General features: G+C 37.7%; 2 protein-coding genes across 2 annotated transcripts in view; both read right to left on the bottom strand.

Moving 5' to 3' along the window:
• Window positions 1–3,508, bottom strand: part of LOC142349657 (uncharacterized) — a 33,218-nt gene extending 29,710 nt beyond the window's left edge. The window contains exon 1 of the mRNA XM_075401376.1: window positions 3,404–3,508. Within this exon, the coding sequence (XP_075257491.1) occupies window positions 3,404–3,431 (28 nt within the window). The 5' untranslated portion in view covers window positions 3,432–3,508. The remainder of the gene's footprint in view (window positions 1–3,403) is intronic.
• Window positions 3,509–13,110: 9,602 nt separating this feature from the next.
• Window positions 13,111–14,614, bottom strand: part of LOC142349576 (uncharacterized) — a 72,313-nt gene continuing 70,809 nt past the window's right edge. The window contains exon 6 of the mRNA XM_075401229.1: window positions 13,111–13,404. Within this exon, the coding sequence (XP_075257344.1) occupies window positions 13,277–13,404 (128 nt within the window). The 3' untranslated portion in view covers window positions 13,111–13,276. The remainder of the gene's footprint in view (window positions 13,405–14,614) is intronic.

Here is a 14,614-nt window from a genome sequence, read left to right as displayed (position 1 = left end):
GATGTGAAACATAATATCAAAGGTTTAACTCATCGAGAAAGTAACTGTCCCACGTAAATTTTAAGGCCACAAGCAAACTGCATCTGAACGAAAAACATAGCAACATATTTGACAGGCCTTAGTCTAAGATTCGTCATCGGTTCGTTTTTGAAACCTAAAAATAATTAGCCCAAACGCGTCTTATTTGATCCATTATGTAGTGGGGGTTAACTTAAAATTGGGATAAGCGAACTTTTTCCGCCCGTTGTACGCAAAATAGAACGTATTTTATTCCGATAAATCGTTGCTCGTTTCTCCAAAATTGCGCAAAACTTTTTCCGCGGGATAGGTTGCTCATTTTTTTTATTTGCTCGGTAACAAAACACTTGCAAGCAATCGCCTACCCGAATACCACAGACATGCACTCAAAACACACAAAAACACACACAAACGCACAAACACGCACATCCACGCACCGACTCTCACACACACACACACACACACGCACACACATACACACACACACTTACACACACGCATACTCTCGCACACGAACACGCACACACGCGCACACACACGCACAATTTCATGAAAATAACATACTTAAATACACAAGAAGAAAAGTTTTCATAATTATACATAAATTGGCTGAGATTGTCATATACCATTATAGTTCTTATCTATGGAATAATTTTCAAATGTTTTCAAATAATTTTCTAACTAAATTGGAAAAACCCGTAAATCCACTACTGGAAAATAAAAAAACTTTTATACTCTGAAAGCGTGAATGTTTTGAAAAGGAGATAAATTTTGTACACAAAACCAAAGACACACCTCCTGAACCAATGGTACCAAAGCCTTGAATTGTACCAAAGTCTTTAAAAAAACGTTTTCTCTGAAAGAAGATAATCCTTAAAGAAAAAAATATGCGTCAAAAATTAGAGGGTGCCTTACCAGATCTACAGACGACGTTCGAAAAATCAAATTGTAAAGATACCAACATACGACTACAGGTGCACATGTTACCCTAATTTTTCAGGTAATTTAATTTCACAGTACCCTTACTGTGGAGTTAAATTAACAGAAAAGTTAGGGTAAAATGTGCAGGTAAATTTACCTTAATTTTAGCCTGTGCAGGTAATTTGCAGATAATTGGGACAAGAGGACTACCTGAATTTTACATTTTATCTAAGATTGCCGGTACTTTCAGTTACCGTGCGTGCACGTAGCGCGCGGATACCCAAAACAAATGCACAGTTCAGGTAACTTTATCAACACGGTTTCAGCAGCTCGGTCGCGTTCACGGCGCAAAAAAGACCAAGAACCAAAATTGAACACGAACGACGGGAAAGAGTTTTAAAAATTAGCTAGGAAAAAATCTTCTAAATGCTTCATGAGAACGTTTTTCCTGTCTAAAAAGGTAATTTACAGAATATTTTTTTCAAAATGCAGGTTTTTTAGAAGTGTTTTGCTTCAAATTTATTTAATAGAAACAACAGAAAAATTGCAGGTGATTTTTGATAACTATTCTAACTTCCTGATTCATTATTTTAAAAATTGGGTGTAGATTTTGCTTTATCATTTTTTTCGTCATATTAATTATTTTTTGTTCTTGACAAGATTTCTTGACAGACTCGACAAAGCGTGTTACAAAGTTATATCAGAAAAACATTATCTGATACGTAATGATAAAATGGTATCGGATAATTCTCGTTATATTTGCCAACAAATTATAACCCCGCATAATGGTATATTTACTATGGTGGGGGAGGAGCTGTACATTATATGACCATTCAGATGTTGGGAAGCATATTGGGAAAGAACCGAATATTCTTAGGTTTTCAGATATCTGTCTAATCCTACACGATGGAGTTACTGGGAAAATGTAACTGACCATGTACTTATTATGGTTATGTTGACCGCAAACGGTATGCCCCCAGTAGCTAGGATGATTTTTTTTATAAAAACATGAGAAATGACTTCAAAAAGGGTTCAATCTTAAAAATTCAAATTAAATATTATTATCTTTATTTGCAGCTAATTCAGATTTTAAATGTTTTTGGCTAAGTCATATTTTGTTAGGCATCACGGTCCAGGCTCAGTCAACTAACTTCCCACGTTTATTTGAGTTTAAACGAAAAAAATCAATTCTGATGTCTTTATTTTCAAATACGATGCTCATATGTTTCTTTGATGTGTTCTCGTTTTCTTTGATTTTTTTTTCGTTTTGACCCCAAAAACCTTAAACCATAGTCCATTTGGTCTTAAAAAACTAACACTTTCATGTTTTGGGTCAAAAACGAAAAAAAAATTAATTCTGATGTCTTTATTTTCAAATACGATGCTCATATATTTCTTTGATATGTTCTCGTTTTCTTTGATTTTAAAAAACTAACACTTTCATGTTTTGGGTCAAAAACGAAAAGAAAAATCAATTCTGATGTCTTTATTTTCAAATACGATGCTCATATGTTTCTTTGATGTGTTCTCATTTTCTTTGATTTTTTTTCGTTTTGACCTCAAAAACCTTAAACCATAGTCCATTTGGTCTTAAAAAACTAACACTTTCATGTTTTGGGTCAAAAACGAAAAAAATCAATTCTGATGTCTTTATTTTCAAATATGATGCTTTGATTTTATTTCTTTGATTTTATCGGTGTTTTTGTATTTTTTTTGGTCGCTTGCGGCCAATTGAGTGTTGACGGACCCTGATTTTCAATGAGATTTTAGATCACGGAAGTTTAACGGAGAAACGTTCGAAGTCGCCTCTGATGAGACCCAATTGCGCTCGGAGTCGCCTCTGATCAGATCCAAGTGCGCTCGATGAGGTTATGATCAGACTATCCTGCGTTCAAAGTCGCCTCTGATCAGACCCAATTGCGCTCGAAGTCGCCTCTGATCAGACCCAATTGCGCTCGAAGTCGCCTCTGATCAGACCCAATTGCGCTCGAAGTCACCTCTGATCAGACCCAATTGCGCTCGAAGTCGCCTCTGATCAGACCCAATTGCACTCGAAGTCGCCTCTGATCAGACGCAAGTGCGCTCAAAGAGGTTATGATCAGACCCAATTGCGCTGGAAGTTGCCTCTGATCAGACCCAATTGCGCTCGAAGTCGCCTCTGATCAGACCCAATTGCGCTCGAATCCGCCTCTAATCAGACCCAATTGCGCTCGAAGTCGGCTCTGATCAGACCCAAGTGCGCTCGAATCCGCCTATGATCAGACTTTTCAGTCCAAAATGACCTCTGATCAGACCATCTCCAGACCATGATCAGACCGTAGTGCGCTCGAACTTTGGAAAAGACCCTGTAATTTCGGTCTGGGAACACATGGGTGTGCGCTCGACTGGGTCTGATCAGAAGTCAATTTGGGCCTGGACCTCAACCTGGGAAATGAGGTGAACAGGGCAGGATGTATTTACTTACTATTGATCAGAAGAAACCAGAGCAACATATTGTTTGCGTGAACTCGTCAACAGAAAGGTTGGAAAACTGCAGAAATTGTTTATTGAACAATCTTTTCCTAGTTTGTTTAATTGGACCGAGCACTATTAACGCAACAGGATAAACAAACCAACCTTGACATTGCACATTTGAGTTCACAAACTGCTGTTTACGTCACACAGACCTTGAACTGAAAAGGAATGAACAACCGCATTCATTAAGGTAATTATAAAAGTGTTGGTAAAATAAGCAAGAAATCAATTCTGAGGAAAGTTTTCCAAGAAAAAAAGAACGACTCGAAGTCTCAGGTGTCAGACCTATGGTAGGTATGTCCAGAGCGTCCCAGACAAAACATGTCCCGATTTTCGAGCATTCAAAACTTTTGTGTGTTTTTTTTACGTTCAAAAGAGAGTATGACCAGACCTTTGTGTATTTATGTCCAGAATTTTGTTCGTTCAGCAGACTTCTGAGCGCTCACTAAATTTTGTTGCGTTCTCGGGCGTTATTTATGCGTAAAAACACGTGTGTTTTTCCCCGAATTTCGTGCGTTCAAAGTATTTGTGCGTTCTTTGCGCGTTCGTAAGTGAGCATGTCCAGATTTTTATGTGTTCATGTAGAGACTCTTGTGCGTTCAGCAAACTTTCGTGCATTACCAGACTTTCGTGCGGTCAAAAATCTTCATGCACTATTCGTGCGTTCAAAACTTAAGCCTGAACAGAAACTTCTTTTCATAGTAAAGTAATGACGATTCTAATTACCAAAAGCATTGATGATTTCTTGTGCTTGTTTTTTATTCGACGGCTAGCTACAAGATCTTTGCAAATTCGGTGACCAATCGACAGTTTGCAAGTCGCCTGCAATTTTTTTGCATATTAATCATGCCAAATTCTTCTTGTGATATCTCGCCATATAAAAGTCCTGAAGAATGGGTTGGTTAACACAAAAATAACAAAAAATACAGGAAAGCATTTGGACTTTTGATAATAATTCAAAGTGAAAACTAGTGATACTACACAAAGGTAAGCTTTTAATATTTTTTTTGTAAAAGAATTGGCGGATTCGATCTGTAAGGAGAAATTGTCCAAAGTAATGAAGTTCTTTAGAAGTTCCTTAGGCGTCAATTCGTACAAATAGTTTTGCAAAAAGGCCAATGCTGATATTTTCATAAGAAAATTCTGGTACTGTTCTGCTTTGTAGAACAATCTATTAACAATCGGAAAATTGAAAAAAGCTTAAATGTAGATCCATACAGTGAGTAATTGAAATCAGAAATCCCTCAGAGATCAAATTGGAGAAACCTTACAGAACAAACTAAACTAGTTTTATGTTGAAAGATAACAACAGCAGGCTTTCATTTTGAGTTGCACTTGCGATTTTTACTATTGAAATATAAGTTTTTTAACGGAACCGAAAAAAAATTAGAAGTATGATTATTTTCCGCAAATCCTAAAAGCCCTAACAAGATTTTTCCCCCTTTTCTGTTTGCCTTCAGGAACAACACAATCGTGCAAAATTATTGGAATCTTTATCTTGTGTACAATGAGTCTAAAAATAATGTAACTTTTAATTTTTTTTTAGGATCTCAGCTAATAACATTGCCAACAGAAGAGATATTTTTTTATCAAATAAAGGTCACCTAGTTTCTTTGGTTAGCATAATAAAATTTTGAGTCTGAATTATGTTTGTAGCTGTATTTTTTGAACCCTGAAAATAAATGACAGAAGTGGGAAAATGAAATCGTAAGAACTGTTCAACTGCTTCAATTATTCCCATTTATGTTTGAATTCTGCAACTGGTTCCTCTAATAGCATACTTTTGTTGATACTTTTGCTGTTCAAGTGTTTCAATTTTTCCCATTTGTATTTGAATGTATTCGACTGATCCCAACAAAAGCGTACTTTTGTTGTAATTACTATTCTAAAAATTTGCTTTTCACTAATATGGCTTTATAATTATTTTGAAGGACTGAAAGTGTTTTCTTACTCTTTGAAAAATTTTCGTTTGTGTATGTTTTTATATGTAACTCAGAAGATTGCCCATCACTTTCTTTTTTTTATTGAAAGAATTTACATTAAAAAGATTTTTCAAACTAAATCAGAGAATAAAAGATATCCTGTTTTCAAATATTGATGTTTATGAGAATTCTGTGACTCTATTTAGACAAGTTGCGTTGCATTTTTTTTAGTTCATTTTGTTGCGGTTGATTAAAAGAATTTCCTGGAAATATTTATGCACTGTTAGAATTTTGATTCGAGTTGAAGACTTAAACTTAGTATTATTAGAAAGTTTAACTTACCAAATTAATCTGACAGAGGTAAATTGATTCAAGTCACCAATACTGATATAAATAAATCCTCAAGAAATGGTGCAGTGAATCAATACTCGGTTCAAACTGATGATTCTAGATAACTATTATTAGAGTTAGATTAATCGATGTAAAATCTTCCCAGCATGTATTAAATGATTATGATATCTCCGGAAGTGTGAAAGAACTCTTAGAAAAGTGCAAATGCATTCCATTTATGGTTGTCTTTGCGACTGATTTGCAAAAGCAAACCATATTGGGTAACCCTTGCGACCCCCACTGTAAATCATGGTGCTAAGATTAGTTTTGTATCTTTACTTTTTCACACTGATAATGGGCATATATACAGCAAATTTTTGAGTCCTTTTTCATCCCCAAAATCAAATCACCATCTTGATCTAATAATCAGACCTCTCCTGTAAATCTCTAAATTCTACTGTAAAAAACCGTTCTTGTTATTCTCTCATTTTGAAAAATTAATTTTTTTTACTTAGTTTAAAACTCTTTTTATTCCGCTCGCGAAAACCTATAACCCAACAGGTTATGGGCCCAGCAATTTTCTAAGTATTAAAACTAATTTTTAAAACAAAACTAATTTGTTGTTGACAGTCATAATCCTTTTCTGCTTAGTTTTTTTTTCACAACTGTTTTGCCTGCTCAAAACACGATCGACCAACAGACAGTGAAGCTGCTGACCAACACAGGAAAGGCACAGGACCTTCCAATCTGGAGCACAAGATTTTTGGCAATGATGCAGACGAAGGGACTCTACAAATCACTACTTGGGACAGAGGAGCAACCCAACGAGCCTGCACCACTAGCCAATGGGGCGAGCAATGATGAAAGATGAACCACAAGGTGCTGAAAGATGCATATGAGAAGGAATTTGCAGACATCAAGGAGAAACGGAACAATGTGTGGTGCAATCTGGCACTGACTCTAGATGCAGCAACCCTCATGCAGATGAGACATGACTGTATGGGAGATGACGGCATCGGAGATGGAGCAAAGGCTTGGAAGCTTTTGCGAGAGAGATTTCAGAGTGTGGAGACGCCGACAGTGGTGACTTTGGTGGCACAGCCTGCTCGACTGCAGCTCGAGGATGCCGAGGATTTGGATAGCTTCTTCATCACAGGACAGGAGTTGCTCACAAGGCTACAGGAGGAAGGAGGCTACAAGAAGCAGGGTAAACAGTCTCAGAGACCCTCTTCAACGCTTTGGTCCCCAATGGTCTGCCAATGAGGTATGAAAGTTTTGTTATACAGGAAAGCTTTAACCCGGCAACGAACTTCACAGAGTTGAGGAAAAGGCTGCAGAACTTCCATGAGAGCACAGCAGAGAAGCACAAGGGACAAAGTGGTTCAGTGGCACTGGCTGTGAAGCGTGACTTCAAGAAGGGACCCAAGAAAGCTTTGTGTGCGGGATCGCAGGACACTTTGCCAAGGACTGCAGGAGGAAGGAGACAGCACAATGCAGCAAGTGTGTTGAGAAATGTCACCTGGACAGGGCATGCAAGAGACAAAGAGATGGAGGCAAACAGGAGTCAGTAGCCATGAGTCCAACATTGGCTTCACCAGACGAGGAACTCTGGGCAGCTCTTACCCAGTGGAAGACAGCAGGCATGTGGACAGTGGTTGTACAGATCACATAATGACGAAAATCGATGCGTTCCTGGACTTTAAGCCCATTCAATCAGTGGTCGGAAATCTCAACGGAGAGGATTCCAAAGTGGTAGGCAGAGGCTGTGTGAGGATCAGCATTACCCTCAAACAAAGGGGAATTCCAATGCGAACTCAAAAATGTTTTGTGTGTGCCGGACTCTTCTTCAGTCTCAAAATCCACGGAGTGGGGACATAGCTTCACTTTCGAGAAAAGAAACAGCTGCATGAAACTCCAGAAAGGAACTCGGGTAAAACTAACACAAGAAAATAATTTGTTTTAATTATCCTGCAGTGTTCTGGAGGTCAAGATGAGTTCCAACAGCGTGAAACTTGACAGTGTAAGGAAGTGGCACAGACGATTGGGTCATTTGAATCAAGCGGATGTTGTCAGGAATGCACCAGAGACAGTGGAGGAACTCGACAGTGTATGCAATGTGTGTGCATTGGCCAAGATCACAAAGACTCCAGTACCAAGAGTGGCAGAAACCCAAGCAGAAGAGAAGCTGGAGAGGGTGTTCACAGACGTGATGGGACCTTTCAGAGTAGAGTCACTGTCAGGGTTCCGATTCTGCATTGTGTTTGCAGACCAGTACACGAAGTTTGTGTTTGTGGACTAGCTTAAGGCAAAGAGTGAAGCACTGGCCAGCCTGCAGAAATTTGTTCTCAGTGTGCGGACACCCAAGAATTTGAGGCAAGACAATGCGAAGAAGTTTCTCTCAGAGCAGTTCAAGACATACTGCTTAGATGCAAGCATTCTACAGGAAAAGAGCATACCAGTGACGCCACAACAGAATGAGTTAGCTGAGAGGTGCAACAGGACACTGCTGGAGACGGCAAGATGCTTGCTCATTGACTCAGGACTTCCCAAGATGATGTGGGGAGCAGCAAATCTTCACGCAACAAGGATCAGGAACTTGGTTGTGAGACGAGGAGAAGAAAAATGCCCAGCAGAGCTGATGCGAGGTATAAAACCTAAGCTTTTAATTATCAAACTATCTTTTTTTGGTTGCACGGTCTTCATGAGGAAGCGGGACAGAGATGTCAGCAAACTTGAACCCAAGGCACTGGAAGGAATGTTTGTGGGTTACACTGAAGGAGACAACGGATACCTGGTGTACGTACCCAAAACACGCAAGGTTGTGGCAGTTCGAGATGTAGTCATCAAGGAGTCCGAAATGGGCTCAATCCCTGACAACACAGAGACGCATGATCTACTAGATGAGGGGTCACAGCAACTGGGGATCTGGCACCCAGATGATGGTCATCAAGACGATGGCATCAAAGAGGAGCAGGGCACATCTACTGCAACAGAGGAAGAGTGGCATGACGCAGAGAGCGTGAACACTCAAGAAACAACACTGAGACGAGATGCCTCAGATGTTGAGGAAGCAGCACTGGATGAAGAATCTACTGGAACAAGAGGGTGTCTCAGAGACTCTGAGTCACTGGAAGACAGTGAAACGGAGGACTTCTCACAGACAGTTGACTTTTTCGAAGAGGCACTGGAGCAAGCGGACAGGGCAGAGCCCAGACGAGGGACACGAGCAAGGTTCAAAAGGTTTAAATCTTACTTACACAAAAGAGGCTATTTATGATTTAGTGGGGGAAAGTGATGTAGATTGGTCTGGAGACGTGAACGACAGAAAATCAACAACGGGCTATTACTTCAAGCTCAACGGACGTGGCGCAGCACTCAGCTGGCGTGTCAAGAAGCAGGCCACAGTTGCTCTTTCTTCATCAGAAGCAGAATATCAGGGCATGGCAGCAGCAGTCCAGGAAGCACTCTACCTGAAACAAATTCTAGAGGATTTTGGCAACCAACAGAAACGTCCAATAGCAATTGGAGAGGACAACCAAAGTTGTATCAGACTTTGCCAAAACCCAGTCATGCACAAGAGGAGCAAGCACATCGAGACAAAGTTTCACTTCATTCCGGACCAGACGGAGGATGGGACTGTTTCAACTCATTACTTTCCTACAGACGAAATGGCAGCGGACATCTTCACAAAGTCCTAACCCGTTCCGAAAGTGGAAACATTCAGAGCAGTTTTGATGGGAACAGACTCTACGCAATCAGTTCAAGTCTGAGTGGGGGTGTTAGAATTTTGATTCGAGTCGAAGACTTAAAATTAGTATTATTAGAAAGTTTAACTTACCAAATTAATCTGACAGAGGTAAATTGATTCAAGTCACCAATACTGATATAAATGAATCCTCAAGAAATGGTGCAGTGAATCAATACTCGGTTCAAACTGATGATTCTAGATAACTATTATTAGAGTTAGATTAATCGATGTAAAATCTTCCCAGCATGTATTAAATGATTATGATATCTCGGGAAGTGTGAATGAACTCTTAGAAAAGTGCAAATGCATTCCATTTATGGTTGTCTTTGCGACTGATTTGCAGAAGCAAACCATATTGGGTAACCCTTGCGACCCCCACTATAAATCATGGTGCTAAGATTAGTTTTGTATCTTTACTTTTTCACACTGATAATGGGTATATATACAGCTGATTTTTGAGTCCTTTTTCATCCCCAAAATCAAATCATCATCTTGATCTAATAATCAGATCATCTCTCCTGTAAGTCTCTAAATTCTACTGTAAAATACCATTCTTGTCATTCTCTCATTTTGAAAAATTAATTTTTTTCTACTTAGTTAAAAACGCTTTTTATTCCGCTTGTGAAAACCCATAACCCAACATGCACTAACTAAATATTTCTCTTCTGTTTTCTTTGCCCTTTAGAAATATATGTTTACTCAATTAAAAAAAGAAATCAAAAAAAAAATCTAGTATGTTGAGTTTGGCTCATAATTAAAATCAAGGAAAGTCTCTCTAATTTTGAACCTATGCAGTGTCACTATAAAAGCAGAGCATTTTTAAACATAAAATCAGGAGCACTTGTGAACTTTTCTTCCTTTGTCATGAGAGATCTAGATCAATTGGACCAATTTGGATGAGAAAACGGAAAACATCTCCGCAGATGGGATAGTGTTTTGGGCAACAACTGTAATCCTAAACACATTATTGATGACGCTTTTGTCACGAAATTGGTAGGATGGTCACATATATCATCTAAAAAAACAAGCATAGTTAGCATTTTTTTCAAGTATTTTGGTCCAAAGATTTTCCGGTTAGCTAGTAGTTCAAATTATACCACATTAAAAGAAAACAATTTCGCTTTTTCTCAAAACTTTGATCGTTTTTGCATTCTTCTTTTTACTACATTTTTTTACTATTAATTAATTGCTACCGTTGCGAAATGTCACCTTTGCATTTTTTGCACCATTCAATAAGAGTTTTAATTTGCCTGGAGCTGAAAATCAGCAACTGCGATATTTTCGAAAAGAATTTAAAAAGTCAGGAACACTTATTTCAACGTATAGCTAGCCGCTTATGTGAGCATCAACTATAGTAAAATTATTGATTCAATAACTATGAACATTTATCAAAAGTGTTGTAACATTCGACGGATTTGCACTGACCCTAAGATTTTTTGATGTTTAGCCGGGTTTCAAGTTTCCACTGAAATATTCAAATGATCAAATTGTAGACTGCTTAGAAAACTTCAGAATTGGTTGCGCCGAAATATTTCAGGCCATTTTGAGGAAATTGGCTACACCATTAGTCTGAAAGGGTGAGGCATTTCCGCGTTTTTTGTTCAATTTTTTTTCACAATTATTGATTTTTCACCCTGAAAAAATTGGAAGTTAAGAGAGGAATTTCCTATCATCATCATTGCCCTTGAAAGCTTCCAAGCGCAAAAAACTGGTGAAAAACTCGTGGCTCATTTTCAAAAATGTCGGATCTTTTCCCATTGTGCCCCAAGTACTTTATGCAACTCTCCCAGTTTTAGAGAACCTGCCACTACATAGTAGTTCATTATGTAAAATTATGGCAAGTGTGTTGGGGAGATGTGCAAATAATATGCTTGCATATTATTTGAACCCCACCCCCAACACACGTGCCATATTTTTAACTGTCAAGATCTTGCATGTCTGGGCAAGGTGTATCAAGTTTTGTTTCTCTGGGCATCCAGTTAGCTGAGTGAGAACAAACGGACAAGATGCAAACCCGGGCCTAGGCGTCCACCCATATTCCACCGGTATCAAGCGAGAATGAGGGTGTAAAACAATTTACACTCTTAAATAGCGGGGAAAAGAGTGTACGAGTGTAATTTTGAGGAAATTACACTTTTTTACACTCTTTACACCACTTTTTTTACACTATGAAAATTACACTTTTTAGTCAATTTTTTAGTAGGGAAAAGAGTGGAAGAGTGTAATTTTATTGAAATTACACTCTTAGAAATACACTTAAATTTTAAAGAAATTGCCCTCTTAGAAATACACAACAACTTTAGAGAAGTTCTACACTCTTAGAAACACACTACAAATTTAGAAAAAAATTACACTCTTAGAAATGCAATTCGATTACACTATTTTAGCCCACTTAATTCAAATAAATTTTTTTTGATCACCTAAATTATGATCAACCAAAACATGTTGACAAAACATGTAGAACAGGTGTTGACAAAAAAACGAGGTCTGTCAATATTTCTGGCGATGAAAACCCACGTGCAAGGCTGAAAAAGTTGATATCTTTTCGTTGGTTTTTAATTTGAGAGTTCAACAGGATTTGCAACTGTTTAATGATTTCCGGAGCGAATTTGGTAGAATGTAAAATCCTCGGCCCGTGAAAAAATTACTTAAAAAATTTTTTCTCAACTGAACTTGAAATTGTACAAGTAATCAAAAAATGAAAAGAAAAAAAGCATAATTTCTGCCCCAAAAAATTAGTCCGCCAAAATTGAAGCTGAGTTACCGTTAAACGTTACCTGGACCAATTTTGGTGTTTTGGCACGTACTCCGGCACGCCTTGGTTTAACAAACCATTGTTGAGCTAAATTATTCAACATTTGAGACTTTAAGACTAAGATTTAAAGATTTAAATTTTCGAACCTTTTAAAGGAATGAAGCTTTATCTTTTAAAGGCTAGAGATTTTTAAAACTTTAAAAAATTGAGCATTTTAAAATTTTGGCCAAGATTTTGCCAGCTTCAAGTCAAGACATGTCCATGACCTGCCAAGTAATGAATCAAGCCTTGGCAACGACTTTACGAGCTGTGAGTCCAGTCTTGACTGAAATAAGAAATGAATTGAATAATGCGTGGTTAATTGGGAATGCAGACTTTTGGAAAACAATGCATAATTATTCAATTTCAATTTAGCTAAAATTGGCGGAAACTCTGTCCGAGTTTTGTAAAACTAACCGATAAAACTGGTTAAAAACAATATGAAATGAACTAGCACATTAACCTTGAATCATGTTTTCCAAATAATCTACAATACGAGTGGATGTGGTTATGAAAATTGTATACTTGGGCCTCCTTCAAATATTTTCCATTCTCTGAAACTTTTCAAACTGTAAAAAGGAATTTTGTGGAAAATTCGCATTATACGTTGGAGGTTTTGGAGGGCAATTCATTTCAAAAGCTGGCTGTCCTCTTTCGGTGAAAAAACGAAACATGAGCTAAAGACACTAAAAATATTCTCAAAAATTGACTGAAGACACGGCTGACTCAAGACTTGGTCAAAATTTGACAAAGACTGATTCAGTACTGATATGGTCCTGGCTTAGATTGAATCAAGACTTATCAAGGCATAATACTTGATTGAAGACGTAAAATGTCTAAAAAGTGACAGGGCTACATGACTGATTGAGTATTGATCAAGGCGTCAAGTTCGAACCCGGTACCTAATTGATATCATATATAAAAAAAATAGTCAATAAATTGCCAGTGAATCGAATTTTTTTCTCAAATTTGATCTGTACAATGAGCATTAATGGGGTCTGTGCTCTCTTTTTCATTCCATAGCGTTTGTTAATCAATCTCCGCACAAATCCACGGCTGTTCTTTGCAGACGTACCAAGTTTTGAACCAATCAAAATGGCCAGTTGTGCCCAATTCTTCTACATTTCTGAATTTGTAGTGTCCATCGTATGGCAGTCCTACGGGCATTTTTACTCTTACATATTTTACTTTCATTTTTCATTTTTACATTTTGGTAAATTTTATATTGTACAATCGTGCTTGTTTTTCATTAAGTTGGTCTACTATAATGTTACCAACCATCTCATTCAAAAGTCTTGCAAACTATTTGGTTAGTTGGTAATCAAAATAGTTCGGGTCTTTCCCATTATAGCCCCCCCCCCAGCTTAGTGGTCAGATAACCTATAGCCCCCCCCCAATCATGGTAAGTATACCATAATGGGGGGGGGGGGGGGGGGAGGGCTATAATTTTATGGGGGGGGGGGGGCTCTAATGGGAAAGACCCAATAGTTCAGTGGTTTTCGCGAGTCCAATCTGTCTCCCCCTGTCTTTAGTATAGGAATCGGCTCTCGTCATTTTCGGCTCAAATATTGATAACTGTTGGGATGATTTAGCAAGATATTCTGGAGAATATAAATATAAATGCAAATACAAATGAGACTAATTGTCAACTGGAAGTAAGTGGAATTGTCGAAAAATAGAGCACAGAAAATGCGACACATGAGCGGGAACCCGTTCTTGGTCCCTATTGGTTTTATCCTCATCAACGTAGCCAAAAAAATTAACCCCTCTATCTTTCCTCGCAGATTTAAATTCCATTGATATAACTAGTAAATTTAGCGTTCATAATTAAGGGAAGTGGGGTTCAAGTATCGTTTTTTTCTCAATTGATACACAAAATGAGAAATGATGCGCAGAGAAATAAATCACCTTTGGGGATTTTTATTTTAAAAAAAATAGATCATTTGACGTCATTTTTCGCATGAAACATGATTTTTTGTTTTTTGATAATAAACAATCTTCAGTTGCCACAAAAATTTCCGTTCAATCTTTATTGGTTCTAAAAAATTCTGTAAAAAGTATCCCAAATTGAGTACTAGAAATCAAGTGACATGTTTGAGATTTAATTCTAATGCAATATATGAATGTCCCCCAACTTTCAATACTGTAAAGAGATTTAAAAGAAGATCCGTTGAAAAAGAAAATGTTGAGTTGTAAAAAAGTTCCATTTCAACACTTTAGTGTCTCAAATTAAGGTTTGAACTTCAGAAAAGAGAAAGCCGACGTTTTCAGCAATTTTCAAATTCATCAACTAGCTTTTTGTTTGTAGTAAGTAGATGTTCATAATCTGTTTTACTCAGCGTAAGAGAAACTAGGAAGCCTGTTGTA

The sequence above is a fragment of the Convolutriloba macropyga genome, chromosome 11 (assembly GCF_964194025.1).
Source record: "Convolutriloba macropyga chromosome 11, txConMacr16.3, whole genome shotgun sequence".
In the NCBI taxonomy this organism is placed as follows: domain Eukaryota; kingdom Metazoa; phylum Xenacoelomorpha; order Acoela; family Convolutidae; genus Convolutriloba; species Convolutriloba macropyga.
The sequence above is the reverse complement of the archived record's forward strand: the minus strand, read 5'-3'. Positions and strand labels throughout refer to the sequence as shown.